Source organism: Tiliqua scincoides, chromosome 5 (assembly GCF_035046505.1).
Source record: "Tiliqua scincoides isolate rTilSci1 chromosome 5, rTilSci1.hap2, whole genome shotgun sequence".
Taxonomy (NCBI): Eukaryota; Metazoa; Chordata; class Lepidosauria; order Squamata; family Scincidae; genus Tiliqua; species Tiliqua scincoides.
In genome coordinates, this window is record NC_089825.1 from 30,920,756 (window position 1) to 30,940,047 (window position 19,292).

Genomic DNA, 19,292 nt, shown 5'->3' on the forward strand with positions numbered 1-19,292 from the left:
ATCTGCATGAATAACCATATCTGGGATCCAGCTGACCATAATTTCCTCTCCTCTACCTTTGGGATATTACCAAAGGCTATAGTAGGAGAATGAGTAGCAGCCTATCTGCCAGAGTGTCTTGCAAAGTAGCAAATGCTGTGTGCCGAAAGCTGTCAAAACTTTCTGAAACATCTTTGCATTTTTCTGTATCACAGATCAATACAAATGCTTCCAATGAGTTTGATGATGGATCTAGCTGCCTTGAGTGCCCTTTTGTTGGAATAGAAAGGCGGGATACAAATTCTATAAATAAAATTAAAATAAAATCTATAGAATACAATTATAAAAGTGGAATTAAAAAGTTCAAGAATAATGAGCACATGCATTTTCCCCTGGCTCCATTTATGAAGAAAGTGTTGCATATGCAATTCTCAGGATGCAACACCAACCAGTGTTGAACTAGGCTGAATGAAGCAAAACAAAAGTTTTGAAGATTCCAATAAAACTAAGGGCCCAATCCTATCCACCACAGTAGCAGCAGCTCCAAATGCCTACCACTGGATCCTGTGCTGGCGCTGAGAGGGCTGGAGGTCCCCTTGCCGAAAGGGGACATTTGTCCCTTACCCCGAGTAAAAATTCAGCCTGCTCAATGGGGCTTCTCAAGTCTGCACTAGCTATTTCACTGGCACAGACTTGAGAAGCCCCATGTAGGACTTCCAATAGGATTCAGTGGAGGAGGCCTCCGCTAGTCCCACACCCCCTCCTGAGCTTGTCCCTCCCTGGTTCCACCCTCTCCCCACCCAGAAACACCTCCTTCCCATCCTCCACATGTCTCGCACCGCTCAGTGCTTACCTGCACTCCACCGGTGGCCAGGGCTTTGCCTGCAGCATCAATGGGACGATGCAGGCCTCCCTCCAGTGCTATTTACTCACAGGGTGGAGCAAATGTGCTTTATGGCATGTTTGCTATACCCAGCACCAGTGCTGGGGCTACAGCGCTGGCACTAAGGTCCGTCTGGATTGGGCTGCCCAAGTATCATTGGAATCAGTGCCACTGAATTGTATAAGAAACATTAAAAATTCAACATAAACAATTTTTGTCACAGCAATGATTGAAAATGTATGTCTTCAGTTGAAGGGGTCAACCACACAGCTGCTACCTTGGCATTCCTTTTTTAAATGTATCTAACATATAAAAAATAATAATGCTTAGATAAATTTTATACGTGGGAACTAAAAACTGTGCAAGCTGAGATAGAGTAAATCAGAGTTATTTGTACTATACATTTTCTTTCGTGTATAAAGGAGCCCGTCTCAAAGTATATGAGATTAAACCATATCTACTTTTATTTGGCATCTATGACTGAAGTTTAGAGAAGATAATTCTGCCAGTACAAAGGTATTGCAGGAAACATCTCAGGTAACCTGACATTTCAGTTACAAGCAGTGAAAAAAAAGGCACAGGCCTGCTTGCAGTACAGAGGAAGATCAAATGCTTATTTCTCAAGTGCATAATGTTGAAGTTCATTCATTTCGGTTACGGTTCAGTCAGTTCAGTCATTTCTTAGACCGTCCTACTTTGAAGCCTAGATTGTGGCATCCTTGCATTGATAGTGTCAAACAATATATTCACTGAAATATTATTTTGGGGGCAGCGGATGGTGTCAGCAGCCACTAACTGCTTCATCAACCTGGCACAGCACCAGGGAAAGCTGCAGTTGCTGGCTAGCCTTTTACGGTAGATCAAGGGGGAAAAAAAATGCTGCACTTTTTGTTCCTGTAGCAATAGCTTGGGCATGTAAGCAAATTTGGTTTGCAACCTGTGCCTGAAGGCAAGTAATTAATAATATTTTGAGACCTGCAAAACATCTAAATTTCTATCTCAGTTTAGTTAGGTAAATGGGCTTCTGGTTACTTCTCATTGACTCTGTGCCATTCATTGAATTCAATCTGTGGAATCTATGGACCTGTGACCTGTCCAGATAGCTCTGATTGGACAAGTACAGTAGGCTTTTTTGCATCACAGCTTTGAAACTGATGCAGCAACATTAAAAAGCAGTTTGGCAACTATTTCCTAGAAATGACTCAATAACTTTTGACTTGCTCCAGATTTCATCACTCTTCACAGCACTTACACTTTAACACCTACAGTTTATCTTCTTGACCGCATTACATATATATTATCCTTAATGCCTCTTTGGAATTTGTGTGGTGCTATGGAAATACAACAATATATATGAACTGTCTGGATAGAGAAAGCAGAGGGAGGAGAGGGTTGTGGGACATGGACGAGGGAGGGGTCAGGCGAGGAGGACAAATTCCATGAGGACATGAAGGGCACTGCAGTCTTTAATGGCCCCACATCAGACCCCTTTGACATCCGAAGCGGGGTGCAGCAGGGCTGTGTTATCGCGCTGACCTTGTTTGGAATTTTCTTCGCTGTCCTGCTGAAGCAGGCCTTTGGAACTGCAACAGAAGGCATCTATCTCCGGACCAGATCAGACAGAAAGCTCTTCAACATTTTAGATTTTAGAAATGGGTTATGTCAGAATGCCAGATGCAAGGGAGGGCACCAGGATGAGGTCTCTTGTTATCTGGAGTGCTCCCTGGGGCATTTGGTGGGCCGCTGTGAGATACAGGAAGCTGGACTAGATGGGCCTATGGCCTGATCCAGTGGGGATGTTCTTATGTTCTTAACATCTCCAGACTGAGAGCAAAGTCCAAAGTCCAGCTGAAATGTCTTTGTGACTTCCTCTTTGCCGACAATGCAGCTGTCACCGCCCACTCTGCCAAAGATCTCCGGCAGCTCGTGAACTGTTTTAGCAAGGCCTGCCAAGACTTTGGGCTGACAATCAGCCTGAAGAAAACACAAGTCATGGTTCAGGATGTGGACTCACTTCCCTGCATTACAATCTCTGTGCATGAGCTAGAGGTTGTCCATGACTTTGTGTACCTTGGCTCAACGATCTCCGACACTCTTTCTCTGGATACCGAGCTAAACAAACGCATCGGTAAAGCAGCTACCACATTTTCCAGACTCACAAAGAGAGTCTGGTCCAACAAGAAGCTGACGGAACATACCAAGATCCAGGTATGTAGTCCCAGGTCTACAGAGCTTGCATCTTGAGTACACTTCTGTACTGCAGTGAGTCATGGACTCTTCACTCACAACAGGAGAAGAAGCTGAGCGCTTTTTCCACATGCACTGCCTCCGACGCATCCTCAGTATCACCTGGCAAGACAAAGTTCCAAACAACACAGTCCTGGAACAAGCTGGAATCCCCAGAGTGTATACAGTGCTGAAACAGAGACGCCTGCATTGGCTTGGTCATGTCGTGAGAATGGGCGATGGTCGGATCACAAAGGATCTCCTCTACGGAGAACTTGTGCAAGGAAAGTGCCCTACGGGTAGACCACAGCTGCGATACAAGGATATCTGCAAAAGGGATCTGAAAGCCTTAGGAATGAACCTCAACAGATGGGAAACCTTGGCCTCTGAGCGTTTTGCTTGGAGGCAGGCTGTGCAGCATGGCCTTTCCCAGTTTGAAGAGACAGTTTGCCAACAGACTGAGGCAAAGAGGCAAAGAAGGAAGGCCCATAGCCAGGGAGACAGACCAGGGACAGACTGCACTTGCTCCCAGTGTGGAAGGGACTGTCACTCCCAAATCGGCCTTTTCAGCCACACTAGACTGTGCCAGAACCACCATTCAGAGCACGATACCATAGTCTTTCAAGACTGAAGGTTGCCAACAACAATTAATTGTCTCAACTGGTGGTTCAAGGGAAGAGCAATATAGACTACACACAGCAGGAGAAGGAATTGGGGATTTGGATCTCAAATTCAATTTACTCACATAATGTCCAATCCTTTCCCCACCATTGGAACCAATGCAGCCACACTGGGGGAACACACGCTGTAGCCAATGGTGGCAGGGTGATCAGACAGCCAGTAGGCAGTAAGTACAAATATTGCTTGCTTACCCCCTGATAGGTTGCCCAACTGCCTATAGGTCTCTTTAGACATAGACTAGCCATTTTGCTGGAGAATGTCCAGGGACAGAAAAGGGACTGGACAGCCTGAGAAAGAAGGGAAAAGATTCCAGAGCGTACCCTCTGCCCTCCTCCTCCTTACTCCCGAACTCCCCCTCCCCTGTACCTCCCCACCCATGATAGACCTCCACCACCAACTTACCAAGGCTGATGAAGGCCTCTGCAACTGTTGTTGCATGAGATGTTGCAACTGCCCATCTATAACAGTGGCCCATAAATGTGCAACATCATGCCTTCCATGCTGCCATAAAGGAACTTGCACGGACAGAACAGTAGTTCCCTGGTTGTCAAACTCCTCGTGAGTTTGAGACCCGAGATAGGTGTGTGCAGGGGAGGGAGTAAGGCGCAGTACAATGCAGTGCCAGTCCTGGGGGGTCCAGGGAGCCCTCCGCAAGCCTCCTCACACCTCCTAACATCAAAAAATAACAAAAAAACATCCACTTCCAGGTTTCGTTGTGAAACCAGAAGTGCCTTTTTAAATTTTTAGATGTTAGGAGGTTCAGAGAGTCTTGTGGAGAGCTCCATAGAACCCCCAGGACTCTGGAGTTGACTGTAGGTAAGCAAAAAAGGTCACTTCCAGGTTTTCGGTATAAAAAGACACTTCTGGTTTTTCAGTAAAACTGGAAGTGATATTTTTCACTCCTAATGAAAAATGAGCAGGAGGTCTGGTCTAGAGGGTAGAGCCTCCATTTGCCTGAAGATAACATCCGAAGGTCACCAGTTCAAGGCCACCGGCACTGTGCGACCTTGAAGCAGTTGACAAGCTGAGCTGAGCTATTTCCATCTGCTCTGAGCGTGGGAGGATGGAGGCCAGAATGGAGGCCAGATCAGAACGAAACATCTGAATTTGTTGTGGCTCTTGAAAGACAGAGCCTTCTTTCAATTGTAAAAATCCCTCCGGGGATTTAAATTAGCCTGCCTATGTAAACCGCCTTGAATAAAGTCTTGAATAAAGACCAAGAAAGGCGGTATATAAATACCTGTATTATTATTTTATTATTATTAATCATCATTCTGAGCCCACAGAGGACGAAAGGGAATGCTCACAGCCACTCTGGGACCCAGAAGACCCTCTGAACACCCTTTAGAGGGTGCAGGGGACCCTCTCACATCTGCAGTTAACTGAAATCACGGACACGGGGGACCCCCTGTATCTTTGCTGAAGACAAACCCAAAACAGCCAACAATAGTTGAAACTATCTGGGAAAAAGTAAACATAAAATAAATAATAATACTTAGTCTCTATACAGGCATGTCCTGATATCTGCGGGGGTTCTGTTCCAGAACCCCCACAGTTAACTGAACATGTTGATACCAGGGAACACCCTCACCTCTGGAGGGGGTGTGTGTGGAGCATGTGGATCCAATCTGCGAATATGGGGGGCCCCCTGTATTGCATTTTCAAAGTGTACAAAGCATTTCACAGGCATTATTCTTGATGCAATCCTTACAATAACCCTGTAAGGTAAGTAAGTACTATTATCCCCATATCGCAGATGAGGACGACTGAGGCTGGGAGGGAGTGACTTGACTAAGGCTACCTAATGAGTCCCTGGCAGAGGCGAGATTTGAACCAAGGAAACAACATCAGCAAGGAAAAAATTAATCACAAACCAATAAAAAAATCCCACTTTTGAGGGATTTGTTAAGATTTCCCTCTCCTGACAGTTCACATTTTAGCGGACTGTTCCACTTAGGTGGGACCTCCTTTGAATTATTGTACCCCGGTGTATTTAATTTTGTTTGATATTGAGGGATGTGTTTCTATACTGCTCTTGAACAATTTCACGATATTGTGATTTCTAATAGTTTTACTGAAAAATGCAATGCCGCTTATGAAAAAGCAGCATAAAAGTTTAAAAAATAAACAATAATAAAATACTTTAACACATGGACATGCCATGCATGGTAATTTCACTGACTGCATGTATAATTTTCAGAGACAGTATAATTAACCACAAGTTACTGTTTTTATTTCTTAATGTATTCCAACTTCCAAGGCTAATTCTATGACTCTCCCATTCCAAGCACCGAACTTTCCCTCTTGAAGCATGCCGAGATGTCACTTTCCTTACAGCTTTTCTTCTGCAATTATACCAGCAACTCTCAAGGAGCCATCAGACCTATTACTGACAGCTCATCGCTGCTCACTGTGTCAGCTGACTAACAAAAACTAATGAAGCAAAAGGTGAGGAGGAGTAAAGCAGAGTTCTGCTCCTGGCAGTAAATGCCTCTAGCTCAATCAGCGGCACATGAGTGCGGCACGTAGGAGTGCATTGTTATGAAATGACAGTTGCGAGCAGGAGAAAACATCAACGGACCCAGACAATTTTCTATTCTGCACTGAAATTGATGATAACTATGTGTTGCACTTGCTTCTTGGAAGCCAACAATTTTCACATTTGGAATACTCAAAATCATATGAGACAAAACCACAATAGATGATTTGTTACGATGGATGTAACAAATGGATGATGATTTGTTACTTTTCAAGAGCATTTTATTCTTACATGCTTTTACCTAATATTGAGACATGACATGCTTTGGTCTAGCTCAAGCTTAGTAATTCCCAAACAATGCTCCACAAGAGTGAACTTAATGAACTCACCCAGCAAGGAGGCTGCCGACTGAATCTCTGCATGATTTACTGCTCTGAATTTGCCCACCTTCAAACAGCCTAATCATGCATCATTCTAAACTCTAGCAACTCTCCCATCGCATCCCCATGCATCGCCAACACAATTTGGAAATTATTTGCCTTACAGCAGTGATTCCCACACATATAGCACCGGGCCCTACTTTTTAGAATGAAAATCTGTCAGAACCCACAGGATGTGATGTCATGACCAGAAGTGACATCATCAAGCAGGAAGAGTTTTAACAATTCTAGGTTGCAATCCTACCCACATTTACCCAGGAGTAAGTCCCATTTACTATCCTTGCTAAAAGCATATACATAGTAGTTTGTTAAAAATGCAAGTGTAACATTTCCCCAAATGCAGTCACATACCATGGTAGCATCAAGTCTAATATATTAAAAATAAAGTATTGAAATGAAGGGGGATCCACCTGAGATTGGCTCGCGACCCACCTAGTGGGTCCTGACCCACAGTTTGAGAAACACTGCCTTATAGAATTTGACATTATATCCATCTTTGGTTGCAGGCTGCAACTAATAATCAACTTCAATGAAAGGAAAAAATGTGAACACATCTGCCAACAGGACCACTTTGGATCCCTGGAAGACTGGAAATGATTCACCAGCCCAGTAACTGTCCCAATCATTCATTCATTCATTCATTCATAAACTGCTTTTCTATAAAAAAAAGTTTACCCAAAGCAGTTTACAAAAATACAGCTAACAAAGAAAACCCCATATAAAACAGGTGCTCCAAAGGTAAAGAAAAGCAGTAACAGACAACCATCTCCAGTAGCATAAAAATCAGCAATAGAGAGATCAACAGACATATCTCTCTTGTTTCTTAAATACTACTACTGGTTGCAAAGATTTGGAAAAAAAAAAAAGTTTCCTAGAAGATAATTCAATTTCAAGACCAGATGTTTGCAAGAAAAGAGTTTAGTTTTCTAAAGCAATATTTTACATTTTAACCAAGTTTTCTCAGCAGGTTCCCTCTATGGTGGGAAAATACAATCCATCCACTTATTGTAACTTGCAGTCTCCTACTTTCCTCTCTACAGTGTTTCGGAAACTATTTGGCAGTGGAGACAGACTCCTTTCCCCAGAGATTGCAATTCCTCCTCTCAGTTCAACAATGAGGCCTCCAGCCTCTCAAGGCTGACAGTGATCATTGGGAAAGTAAAGCTTTATCAACAAAGATTAATCCTGTTGCCAAAGGTGACCTGGCACAACTGAAAACTTGAATCTACAGGCAAGAAAGAGAGAAATGGAGAGAAGGGGGGGGGGAACCACATTACATTAATTACAAATAATTTTATTTATTTGGACAGCCAAATCCTGCATCCAGCACAGGCGAGGAGGTGGCTGTGGTGCAACTTGGAATAAGGGAATATTTATCACCTTACCCCTTGTCACACACCAGTCACCCCCTGGGGCTACTCAGATCCAGCAAATTTGCTGATGCATATCCAAGAGGCCCATGTAAGGCCAATCAGGACAGGGGTTAGGATCTGGCCTAAGTTGCAGAGGCCAGTACCACACCCCTCTCAGGCCCGGTCTGCCCACTGGTTTGCCTTCCCCCACCCAAAAAATGCCTCCATCCCACCCTCCCACCACACTCCGCAAACTTACCTCTGAAGGGGAACCAGCGCCAGGAGGCCAGCACACATCCTTGCACTGGCCTACCCAGCTCACAAGGAGGCACAAACGTCACATCGGCAGGTAAGGACTGAGCTCACATATATTGTTTGTTATGGTACAGAAACACAAGGGGCTTGAACCAACTTCATTAGCTTTTTCTTTGTTGGAGGTAAACACAATGGGGACTTCTAGATCATGGACTAATGATAGGAAATAGATTTGAAATTTTCAAATATTAGCAAATGGACTAAGTATTTAAACATAATCTTCTACTGCAACCACCCCTGCAGTAAAAGGCAACCACTTTTTGGCAGGAATGACTACACTGCAGACTGGTGTGCTTTTAAGTGGCAGCTTTAGGTTTTGGAAACAAATCACTTAAATACTGGCTAATCTCCCAGCACTAGCTATCCTTTTCATTTCAAAAATGTCAAGTCATTTTGAATCTTTTTGCAAGTTCACATCCAATTCCTCCAGCACCCTGGACTTTTCCTTATGGCTAACAACTTATCCTGCTATTCTGCTGCTTAAGCCCAATGCCTTGTAGCTGCTGTGTTATAGAAATATCACCGCAATAAGACTACTCGTGGAGGAGAATGAAGGAGCAACAATTTTGATATGTCACTTCCCCACAACGTGACATCCAGAGACATGCCTGGAGGAAGAACTACACTGCATCCATTAAAAACATTATGAAAGGATAATATACCTCCAATGACTCGAGCACTATGGCCAAGGAAGCTGCCACTTAGAATTTAACACTTCTCAGATCTGGTGAAAATATCATGCCATTGGTGGTGCAACTGGGACTGAGGCTGCAATCCTAACCACACTTTCCTGAGAGTAAGCCCCATTCAACAAAATAGGAGTTACCTCTGAGTAGACCTGGTTAGGATTGCCCCCTAAGTCTCATAACAAATTTTTTAAAAAATTAGGTACTTGTCCCCAGGAACCCTATAGTACAGTGGGTCCTCCTTACCCTTGTGCTCGACATCTGCAGATATAAGCAACTCATATGAGCACCTCAGAAGGTGTCCAGAAGGTGTCCAGGATGCAAGAGGAAGCAACTTCCAGTTTGCTTCTGGTTGCCTCCAAGAGGAAGCCCATGGTCCACTCCATGCTGCAAGTCCCCAGTTGAATTCACAGAATCTCTAGGTACAGCTGGGAAAAACCAATGTTTGAAAGCCTAGAGAGTTGCTACCTACCCATTTATAGTCTACATGTGTAGAGAATGCTGAGCTAGATACTTCCTGGTAAGGTTATTTCCTGGTAAGGTTTAGGCTTGTTGCGACTTCCTACCTCCGCAGAGGCGGGGGACCGTTTTCTATGGTCCGCCCCCGGAGGCTAATGGATCCTGAAGGTTTCCTGAGGGCTCTGGGGGATTTCCCCACTGCCAAGACTGGCGTCTCATCTGAGGCCCTGGTTGACCTCTGGAATGGGGAAATGACCAGGGCAGTGGATGAGATTGCTCCGGAGCGACCTCTGCCACGTCGCAGACTCGGAGCAGCTCCTTGGTTCACTGAGGAGCTGCGAATGATGAAGCAGCAGGGCAGGCGTCTAGAGTGACGGTGGCAGAAAACTCGGGATGAATCCGATCGGACACGGAGTACAGCCCATTACAGAGCCTATTCCGTGGCGGTGGTAGCAGCGAAGAGATCGTTCTTCTCTGCTACCATTGCGTCTGCTGACAACCGTCCAGCAGAGCTGTTCCGTGTGGTGCGGGGCCTCCTCCATCAGGCCCCCCCAGTAGACCAGGAGGAATACACGGTCAGCCGCTGTGACGTATTTGCGCAACATTTTGCAGACAAAATCAATCGTATTCGTCACAACTTGGATGCCACATTGACAGTGTCTGACGATGTCCCCTTGGCAACTGCTTGTCCAGTGTTGTGGGATTCTTTTCAGCTTGTACAGCCTGAGAATGCGGACAGACTCCTTTGGAGTGTGAGGCCATCTGCCTGCCTGCTCGACCCTTGCCCAGCTTGGTTGATAAGAGCTGCCCGGGGTGGGCTGGCTGAGTGGACAGGGAGGGTGGTCAACTCTTCCTTGATGGAGGGGACGTTACCACTCGCTTTGAAACGGGCAGTGGTTCGCCCCCTCCTGAAGAAGCCCTCCCTGGATTCCACTGTGTTGGATAACTACCGGCCAGTCTCCAACATCCCGTTTCTGGGCAAGGTAATTGAGCGGGTGGTGGCGCCCCAACTCCAGAGGGTCTTGGATGAAGCGGATTATCTGGATCCTTTTCAATCTGGCTTCAGGCCGGGCTTTGGGACGGAAACCGCCTTGGTCGCCTTGGTGGATGACCTACGCCGGGGACTGGACAGGGGGAGTGCGTCCCTGTTGGTCCTGCTGGACCTCTCAGCGGCTTTCGATACCATCGACCATGGTATCCTTCTGGGCCGATTGGCCAAGTTGGGAGCTGGTGGCACTGTTTTGCGGTGGTTCCGCTCTTACTTGGAGGGTCGGTCCCAGATGGTGGTGCTGGGGGATGCCTGTTCGACACTCTGGCCCTTGAGATGCGGGGTGCCACAGGGCTCAATTCTGTCCCCCATGCTATTTAACATCTACATGAAACCGCTGGGAGAGGTCATCCGGGGGTTTGGAGTGGGGTGCCATCAATATGCCGATGACACCCAGCTCTATCTCTCCTTTCCTCCAGACTCCAGGGTGGCGGTTGAGGGCCTGGAGCGCTATCTGGAGGCAGTGAGGATCTGGATGGGGGCTAACAAGCTGAAATTAAATCCGGATAAGACAGAGGCTCTCCTGGTTCGGAAATTCTCAATGCAGGTGCTGGACTATCGGCTTGCGCTGAATGGGGTTGCACTCCCTCTGAAGGAGCAGGTCCGCAGCTTGGGGGTCCACCTGGACTCGCAGCTGCTCCTGGATTCCCAGGTGGCAGCTGTGGCTAGGGGGGCCTTCGCTCAGCTTCAGCTGGTGCACCAGCTGCGGCCGTACTTGGATCGTGCAGACCTGGCCACGGTGATCCATGCCTCTGTGACATCGAGATTAGATTACTGTAACGCGCTCTATGTGGGGCTGCCCTTGAAGACGGTTTGGAAACTGCAACTAGTGCAGAATGCAGCGGCCCGTGTGGTTACTGGAGGTAGGCAGTTCGACTCTGTCAGTCCGCTTCTCCAGCGGCTGCATTGGCTGCCCATTCGTTTCCGGGCCCAATTCAAGGTGCTGGTATTGACCTTTAAAGCCCTATACTGCTCTGGACCAGGATATCTTAGAGATCGCCTGCTCCCGTACAATCCGGCTCATCCTCTTAGGTCATCAGAGAAGGCCTTTTTTACAAGTGCCACCGCCTAGGGAGGTACGTGGGGTGGCTGCAAGAAATAGGGCCTTCTCAGTAGTCGCACCAACGCTATGGAACTCCCTTCCCCCTGACTTAAGAATGGCTCCCTCTCTTGAGACCTTTCGGCGAGGCCTGAAGACCCTTCTGTTTAAACAGGCCTTCTGAGTTCTCGGTCTTTTAACATCTTTTTAACATCTTTTAATATTTTTTACAGGCCTGATTCTTTTATGACTTGCTGCTGCTCTATGCTCTTTTTACCTGTTTTTTACTCTGACTGCTGTTTTTTATGATGTGTTAATATGTTTTTATTTGTTTTTAAATTATGTTTTTAATATGTTGTAAGCCACCTTGAGTCCCTTTGGGGAGAAAGGCGGGATAAAAATAAAGTTATTATTATTATTATTATTATTATTATTATTATTATTATTATTATTATTAGATGAACAGTGGTCTGACTCAGCAAAGGGCATCTTCCCATGTTCCCAAGCAGAACAACTGCATGGAGGGGCGAGGGGGAACATACTAAAATGAAGTGGTTCCTCCTTGGTGTGTGAAGGGGTGAAGGCCCAGTGTTTAGAGATATTGCAAATATTCCACCAGCGTAGTTCAAAATACTGAACAGCTTGTTTGCTCAAATTAATGCGCTCACAAAGTTTGAATCTTTGTGAGCAAATCAACCACACGCAAAGATTATGTTTCATTCAAACTCTGCAAGCGGTTGATGCTTACAAAAGTTCTGCCTTCTCTGGGCACATCTGAGCCTTTGCGACAAATCAAACTAATGGTTCACAAAGGCTCAAGTTTTTCCAGGCATTTGCTTAGAACATTGATTACAGCTCCATCTGATTTCAGTTCAAGAATTGGGATATTTATGCATTCCCCCCCCCCAACAGTGTTAGATATTTATCTAAAGAGGTAACACAAAGGAGCATAACATGGACTGGTCTAGGAGTGGAGCAACAGCTGCACACTTCGACAAACTCACAGCTGGCCCCTGCCACCCCCCTCAGCAAAAACCCTGCCTCCAGAATGTCACACACATGTGTCACTCTTTGTTTCCATTGTCCTAAGCTTCTGGAGTTAAACCCTCATTCACTGACACCCAAGGACCCCAGATTGCCTGAATTTCTTTCCTGTCTTCCTCTCCTTGTTGCTTAGGGAACAGCTGATACAATTGCTGGTGCTGTAATTATCACCAATCCCTGGAGTCCTATTTCTACAAATTTTATTGCAATTCCAATTTTGAATTTTGAACACTGCATCTGGTTCCTTCTCTTATAGAATCCAGAACTGTCAATGCAGTTCAGAAAAGGCTGAAGAAAGGTTGTGAGCATCAGTCCATGAACTGTAAATGATTTTCCTCAAACTATTTAACTGGATTAACAGCATAATCTTATACACTTTTACTTGTGAGTAAGCCCTACTGAATACAGTGAGTCTTCCTTCTGAGTACATATATATGGGATTGCCCTGTCAGGGCCCAATCCTATCAGACGGGAGCTGCCAGAAGAACCAACAGACAGTGGCATAGCTAAGGGGGTGCAGGGGGTAGCAGTTGTACCAGGCACCAAGCTTTAGGGGGCAACAAGCTGAGCTTGACACTAGTGATCAAAATTGTGAAAATCTAGGTATGTATGAATAATACCATCATGTTATATATCATTGGAAAGGTAATTTGATGCAGAATGCAATGAAACAAACTGCACAGGAATAACTTTTCTATCAAAAGTTATGGCCAATTAATTAGAAAATGAAAACACAACTGCCTTGTGGAACAAAATGTGGATTTGTTTAACTCCAAAGTCACCTATGAGACTGTTTGTTCTGAGTGCCAATGAGATGTTAATATGATACAGCATGGAACCAATAACATTTTATTTATTTACTTAATTAAATTTGATTTTGTCATGTGAGGGTGGGGGCTACAAAAATGTTCTTTGACCCCAGGTTGTAAACAGATGCCTTAGCTATGCTACTGACTGGGAGAGGCAGCAGAGCAAGTGGGTGGTGAACTGTGGGGGGAGGAGGTGGGTTCCTCCCAATTTTCACCTTTTAAAAAGCCTGGGTGTGACGTCACTTCTGGTTGTGACATCACTTCCTGGGCAGCATTTTGAGCTTGGCACCGGGCTACATGATCATTAGCTGTGCCGCTGCCAACAGAAGCATCAGGATAATAGGCAGAAGTGCCTGGATCTGGTGCGTGATGTCAGGCTCACTGAGGCATGCAATAAAGCTGCCAGCAAAGTTGCTGGTGGCCGCACAAGTACACCAGCAACCAGGACACCACATAAGGCAGCAATGTGAGCAGGTGGTGGGAGGGACTGGGAAGGGAGTAGGAGGAACAGTGTGTTTCTGGAAAGGGAAGAGGGAGAAACTGGGGGTGAGGAGGAAGTGGGAAGGGGTGGATCCAGGGGCAATGGCACCTGTGAGATCTTTTCCCCTCTTTTGTAAACCTCTCTGCCCCTTTTCCCTCCTTAGATACACACCACCAAAATAGGTATGCAGACCCATAGGCAGACTGAGGGCTTACTTGGCAGTAACTACAAGCATTTTCTACTTACTTCCAGTTTGCCTTCAGGTTACCCGTCCCGTCCCCCACCATAGGATACGCACCTTTTAAGAGTCTGTATAATCTTGTTATATGTACAAGGTTGTTTCATAGGTGTTATCTTGATGCAAACCATACAACAATCCTATACCATCTCATACTGGAGCGACTGAGCTATGGCTGGGAAGCAGCAGCTTTCCTGAAGCCATTGAATACATATGTGGTAGTTGTGTATGTGCAGACTTCAAACCAGGGAAGTCCTGGCTCGAAGCTCAATCTCACTACACTACGTCAGCTGATAGTCTTTTCCTGCTAGAAAACACCAGCTGATGCAACTTGCAAACAGAGATGAAAAATTCCCATCATGAGTATCCTTGAAACATCTGAGAAGAGTACACACACACCCCCTGCTGACCTTTCATGACAAGGCAAGGATCTCACATTACAAATTAAAATCATTTAAGCTTGGCCCCATTCTGAGCTAAGGACAATACTGTCCTATCTCACTCCAGACATCTCCCCACTCCATCCTTTGCTTCTGACGAAAACATACCTGGTGGTAGCAAGATGTTAACGGAGCAAAATTGTGGCAGGACACCCAGTACTCTAGCTGGGATCCACTCACATAAACCCATGAACAGTGCCATTCCAATGGATACTGAGCATGAATTTTCCAAGTGGGATGCATTGGCAGTTCTGTGCAGCAGTCCTAAATGAACTACCTCCACTGCTTCCCAATGGGTACCAATACCCTCAACCTCTCTCTCATTTGCCATGAAGCAACAGCTGGTTTTTCTCACTAGCAAACTGCTTTGCCATCCAGCACCAGCCATGACTTAAAGTTGCTGAGTCACGGCCTCTAGCAAGAACTAAGGGTCATCAATTTGTTGTTTTATCCAATGTCTCGCCTTCACCAATAATAATACCAGTAACATTTGCTGTAGAGAGTAGAATGAAACAGCTGTGGGTGAATTTGCTATAACTGCAAAACAAATACCAAATATATTACAAACAAAGTGGAAATGTAACACAGAGCCCAATCCTACATGTGTCTATCCGAACATAAGTCCCATTTTATAAGAAATATTTGTGTTTGTGATTACAGTTTCATGTTTAATACACCCCAATACTTATTCACTCATTCAAGACTGATGAACTGTTGCTCAACAACCTTTGAGTTAGAAAAAAGGTTCTCACAGATCTAGCCCAAGACAATACTATATAAATATAAATACTATATAAATTTACCCTGTTAAGATATAGTCACAAAGAGAAGAAGAAAAAATCAACAGATGCATTCAACCTTTGCCCTACACCAGAAGATACACTTAGCCAAATGAGAAGGAGATAACCTACTTCTTAAATCTTCTGGAAATGCAAGAGAGTCATACTGAGGAATTTAGCTAATTTCTAATGTTCCTTGCTATACCATACTTTCTACAGAGGGCTGATGGCTGAACAGAGTAGTGCAATGTTTTGAAAGCTTGGTAGCACTGAGGTTTGCTTTATTGATCATTGATAGGATAGTAGCAAGAAGCCAATTTTTAAACCTCTCTCTAAGTGACTCTGATGTTCTTTGAGCATCTGACAGCGTTCATTCTGGAAAGCATTGTTTCTTAGCCAGGACTGACCGTCTGGAGGTCATACAACTAGGGAAGGCTCTGAATGTCTTTGGAAATGACATCAAAGTACAGCACGTTCTCATTAAGAGATGAGCAGAAACAAGCTAAGAAAAAACAAAAAAACAGATCAGGTAGCATTTTTCCCTACACATTGAACAAGATACTGGTGGCCAACTTTCACAGTTGCATCTATTCTCCTCTAATAGTAAACAAGCCCTGGATGCTATTTGCACCAGCTGTAACAGGTCTATCTTCCACAAGCTTACTGTGAAGGACAACATAGAATGAATTATTTGGAAAAAAGAAACATAGAAAGAAAAGAGTAAAAAGATCCACTATTTAAAAAAAAAGATACACAAACTATCAGTCACAAAGTGGCAGGCTAAATGATGTCATTTACAGCCACGTGCTAAATATTTATCCTTTTCTCCCCTCCTCCGCCATGATTTCGTACTATCTACAAGGAGTTGCATTATAGCATAGGTATCTATGGATCACCCTGGATTTATTCCATGCTAAATGTTAGTTATTCTCAAACTTCCCTGCCATTTGTGATCATAAAATTCCACCACTGAATTGTTAAATATATTTATCAGCAACACCAATCTATAATGCTTTTTTAGTAATCAATTGAATACCAGTCATTACATTAAAGGAATTATTCAGTAAATGATGACAGGGGTGGTAAGATGTAGAATTGCATGTTCTGTAGACTGCATTTGGGTTAATTTGGTCAAAGAACCACTGCTCTGTTAAAAATACTTAGGTTTAAACATATGGTTTTGCAAGTATCCCTAAAGTTACACTATTGTCTTTATGTACTTTCTGCAATTTTAAACTGACCAATGGCTTCAAATGGCTCATAGACAATCTCCTGAATTTGCCCATAGATCAACTGAAGAAACAACACCAGGATACTGATAGGTTTGGAGTACTATCATGATACAGATGCTGATCTTTCAGAATCAAGGCAATGAAAGATATATGTGCATATTCAATGCATAGGCTGTTTTCTCTTTTCAGATTTTTTTCTTCTTCTAGTCTTATTAAGTGAGCCTCCCTTCTAGTTGAATTGCATTCCCCTTTAATCTCCTCCTCAAGCTGCTGGATAGAGACAGTCTTTAAAAATTCAGGATATCAGTGTAATTGTAAATTGATCTGTCTCTTTGGAAAAAAGCCAAGAGTGTTCTTTAAACAGCAAAAACACCCAATTCTTGCAACCTTGCCTTTCCCACACCAACACATAACGATTAATATACATTTTTGTATTGCTGAATATTAATAAGAAATAACAACACTATCTCATTGGTGATTCATTCCTAAAACTATTGAAGAGTTGATGCTTCTTTCTGACCCATTTCAAGTTGATTGATCTTTGAAATCCAAGGATTGCTCTCAAAAAAGCTGAAGTTTCTTTGAAACAGGAAGTAGGTTATGTGACAGTGTTTTAAGAAATGCACCAGTATCACTAACCCATCAGGGAAAGCTGTAGATCAGTGCAGTAAATTCACATGCAGAAAACTGATTTTTATTGGAAAAAGTTGAGAACAAATGCAGCAGCGACCGTACAGCCTTTGAAATCAAACACATCAGTCCTTAGTGTCAGAGTCAGGAAAATAATCTGTCTGGTGTGATACTGAATCCATACTGCCTATTTGCCATGGGGTCTTCAGTGATGAGATCTAGCAACCCTTGGATTATTTCACCTAATCCATCATTAGCTTTCACTCATCCTACATACCATGCAGCAAACCTAAATTTAAACAACCCCAACTCCTCATACCTTATATCTCTTAATGTCTTTCAAATGGAAATGCATGCAGGATTGCATCTTTGTGATTTTTTTTTTTTGCATTCTTAGCATACTCTCATGCATTGTTGTTATTTTTTGCCCTCTCCTCTTAATCACTTAGCATGCATTCTGTTAACGTGCGGTATAGAGCGATTAGTAAACAACAAAAAAGGTTAAATAATCAGAGTACAGCCCAGAAAGCCATCTGTCATGAAATGGCGCAAACTGAAATTCTCCAATAAAATAATCCAAGGGACATGTATTAAGACCGGAACATCAATCACCAATATCCAATGTGACTAAAGGCAGTGTGACAATATGCCTCCCTCCTTCACTTACCAGTCTTCCACAAATACACAGATGAAGTTTCAAATTCACTTTGCGTTTTAGCTTCCCAGATTCCAAAGAGGAGAACCACCAGAACTCCAATACACTTGCTTGGAAGAGCAGAAGCCCCTGGACCACCGACCAAAGCTGTGTTCTTCACTCTCAGCCCCATGCCTTCCAGAAGCCTGCTTCGCAGTCAAAACCTGCAGCACAATGGATAACCCTAGCGTGAGTGAGCTTTCCCCCTTCTGAATTTCTTCACAGGGAGGACAGAATGGAAATCACTTCCCAGCTATTGTGCATGTCAGTTGAAAAGGAAAAACTGTTTAACACCAGGGAACAATAGAGCCCTTGCTTGCTGCCGGTCCTGCTGCTGCCGCCGCCGATGTAGTCGCTGTTTCGGCTGCTGCGGCTGTGGTTGTTACTCCACTCTCTCCCATTCAGTGGTTAGCAGCAGTTTCCATCAGCTGAGAGAGAGACAGCTGTCCACAGGGGGCTCCAGCTGACTGAGCAGGTTATCTTGGTCTGGGAGGCAGCCACAGTCATTTACACCAGCTGGAGAGAGAGAGAGAGAGAGACAGAGACAGGAGGGGAGGGAGAGGAGGAGGAGGAGGAGAGAAGAGGGGAGGAGAAAGAAGCACAAATAACCAAATGCTATAATCAAATGCATGCAACCAACGGAAAGATGCTGCACCCCCAAGACAAACATGTTTAAAAGCACATGAGCCTACTAGAAATACGATTTTTCAAAAATCATTGCTGTGCAAGTTTGAGAAAGACAAGTTGTAACCCTTCCACACCAATTATTTCCCTGCTCCTTTAAAGCAAGTTGCCAGCTTGTAATTCCCACTTAGTTGAGCTGACACTGATGCAGTACAAAAACGTAGTACTGGAGAGAATCCGTACTTTGAGAATTGTAAATGTGGTGACTTAACCGTGTTTACGGACAATCAGAATGCTGGTGTACACATTGAACACACAGTAAAAGACTAACGCCAGTCCCTCAGACATGCATGCTATTAAATCGTCCTGTGCTATTCAAGCAAGAAGAGAAATACTGCAACACAGCTTTTTAAAAAGGATCCAGTATTTTTATCTGGTCACTTATCCATTGCTCTCCTATCTGGGTGCAAATAAGGAACGAAAGAAAAAAATGATCTCACTTTAACTGCCAGGCAAAGCGATTCATTTTGTAATTCAATATATCTAACTTAATACTTCTAAAATCATCTATCAAAATATTTTCATGGCACCGACTGCCAATGAACACATCACACATACTGCCAGCCTCAATAATGTAAATAATTCTTACATGCTCAGAATGTAAAAACTGCAAGTGATTTTGAGGTGCAATTACCAAGGAGTGTGTTTGTAAACATGAAATTGGGAGGGCATGT

The 19,292-nt window shown here is 44.2% G+C and overlaps 1 protein-coding gene across 1 annotated transcript in view; it reads right to left on the bottom strand.

The window, feature by feature from the left end:
* Window positions 1-18,067, bottom strand: part of THSD7A (thrombospondin type 1 domain containing 7A) — a 251,866-nt gene extending 233,799 nt beyond the window's left edge. The window contains exon 1 of the mRNA XM_066628571.1: window positions 17,908-18,067. Within this exon, the coding sequence (XP_066484668.1) occupies window positions 17,908-18,067 (160 nt within the window). The remainder of the gene's footprint in view (window positions 1-17,907) is intronic.
* Between the last annotated feature and the right edge of the window lie 1,225 nt (window positions 18,068-19,292).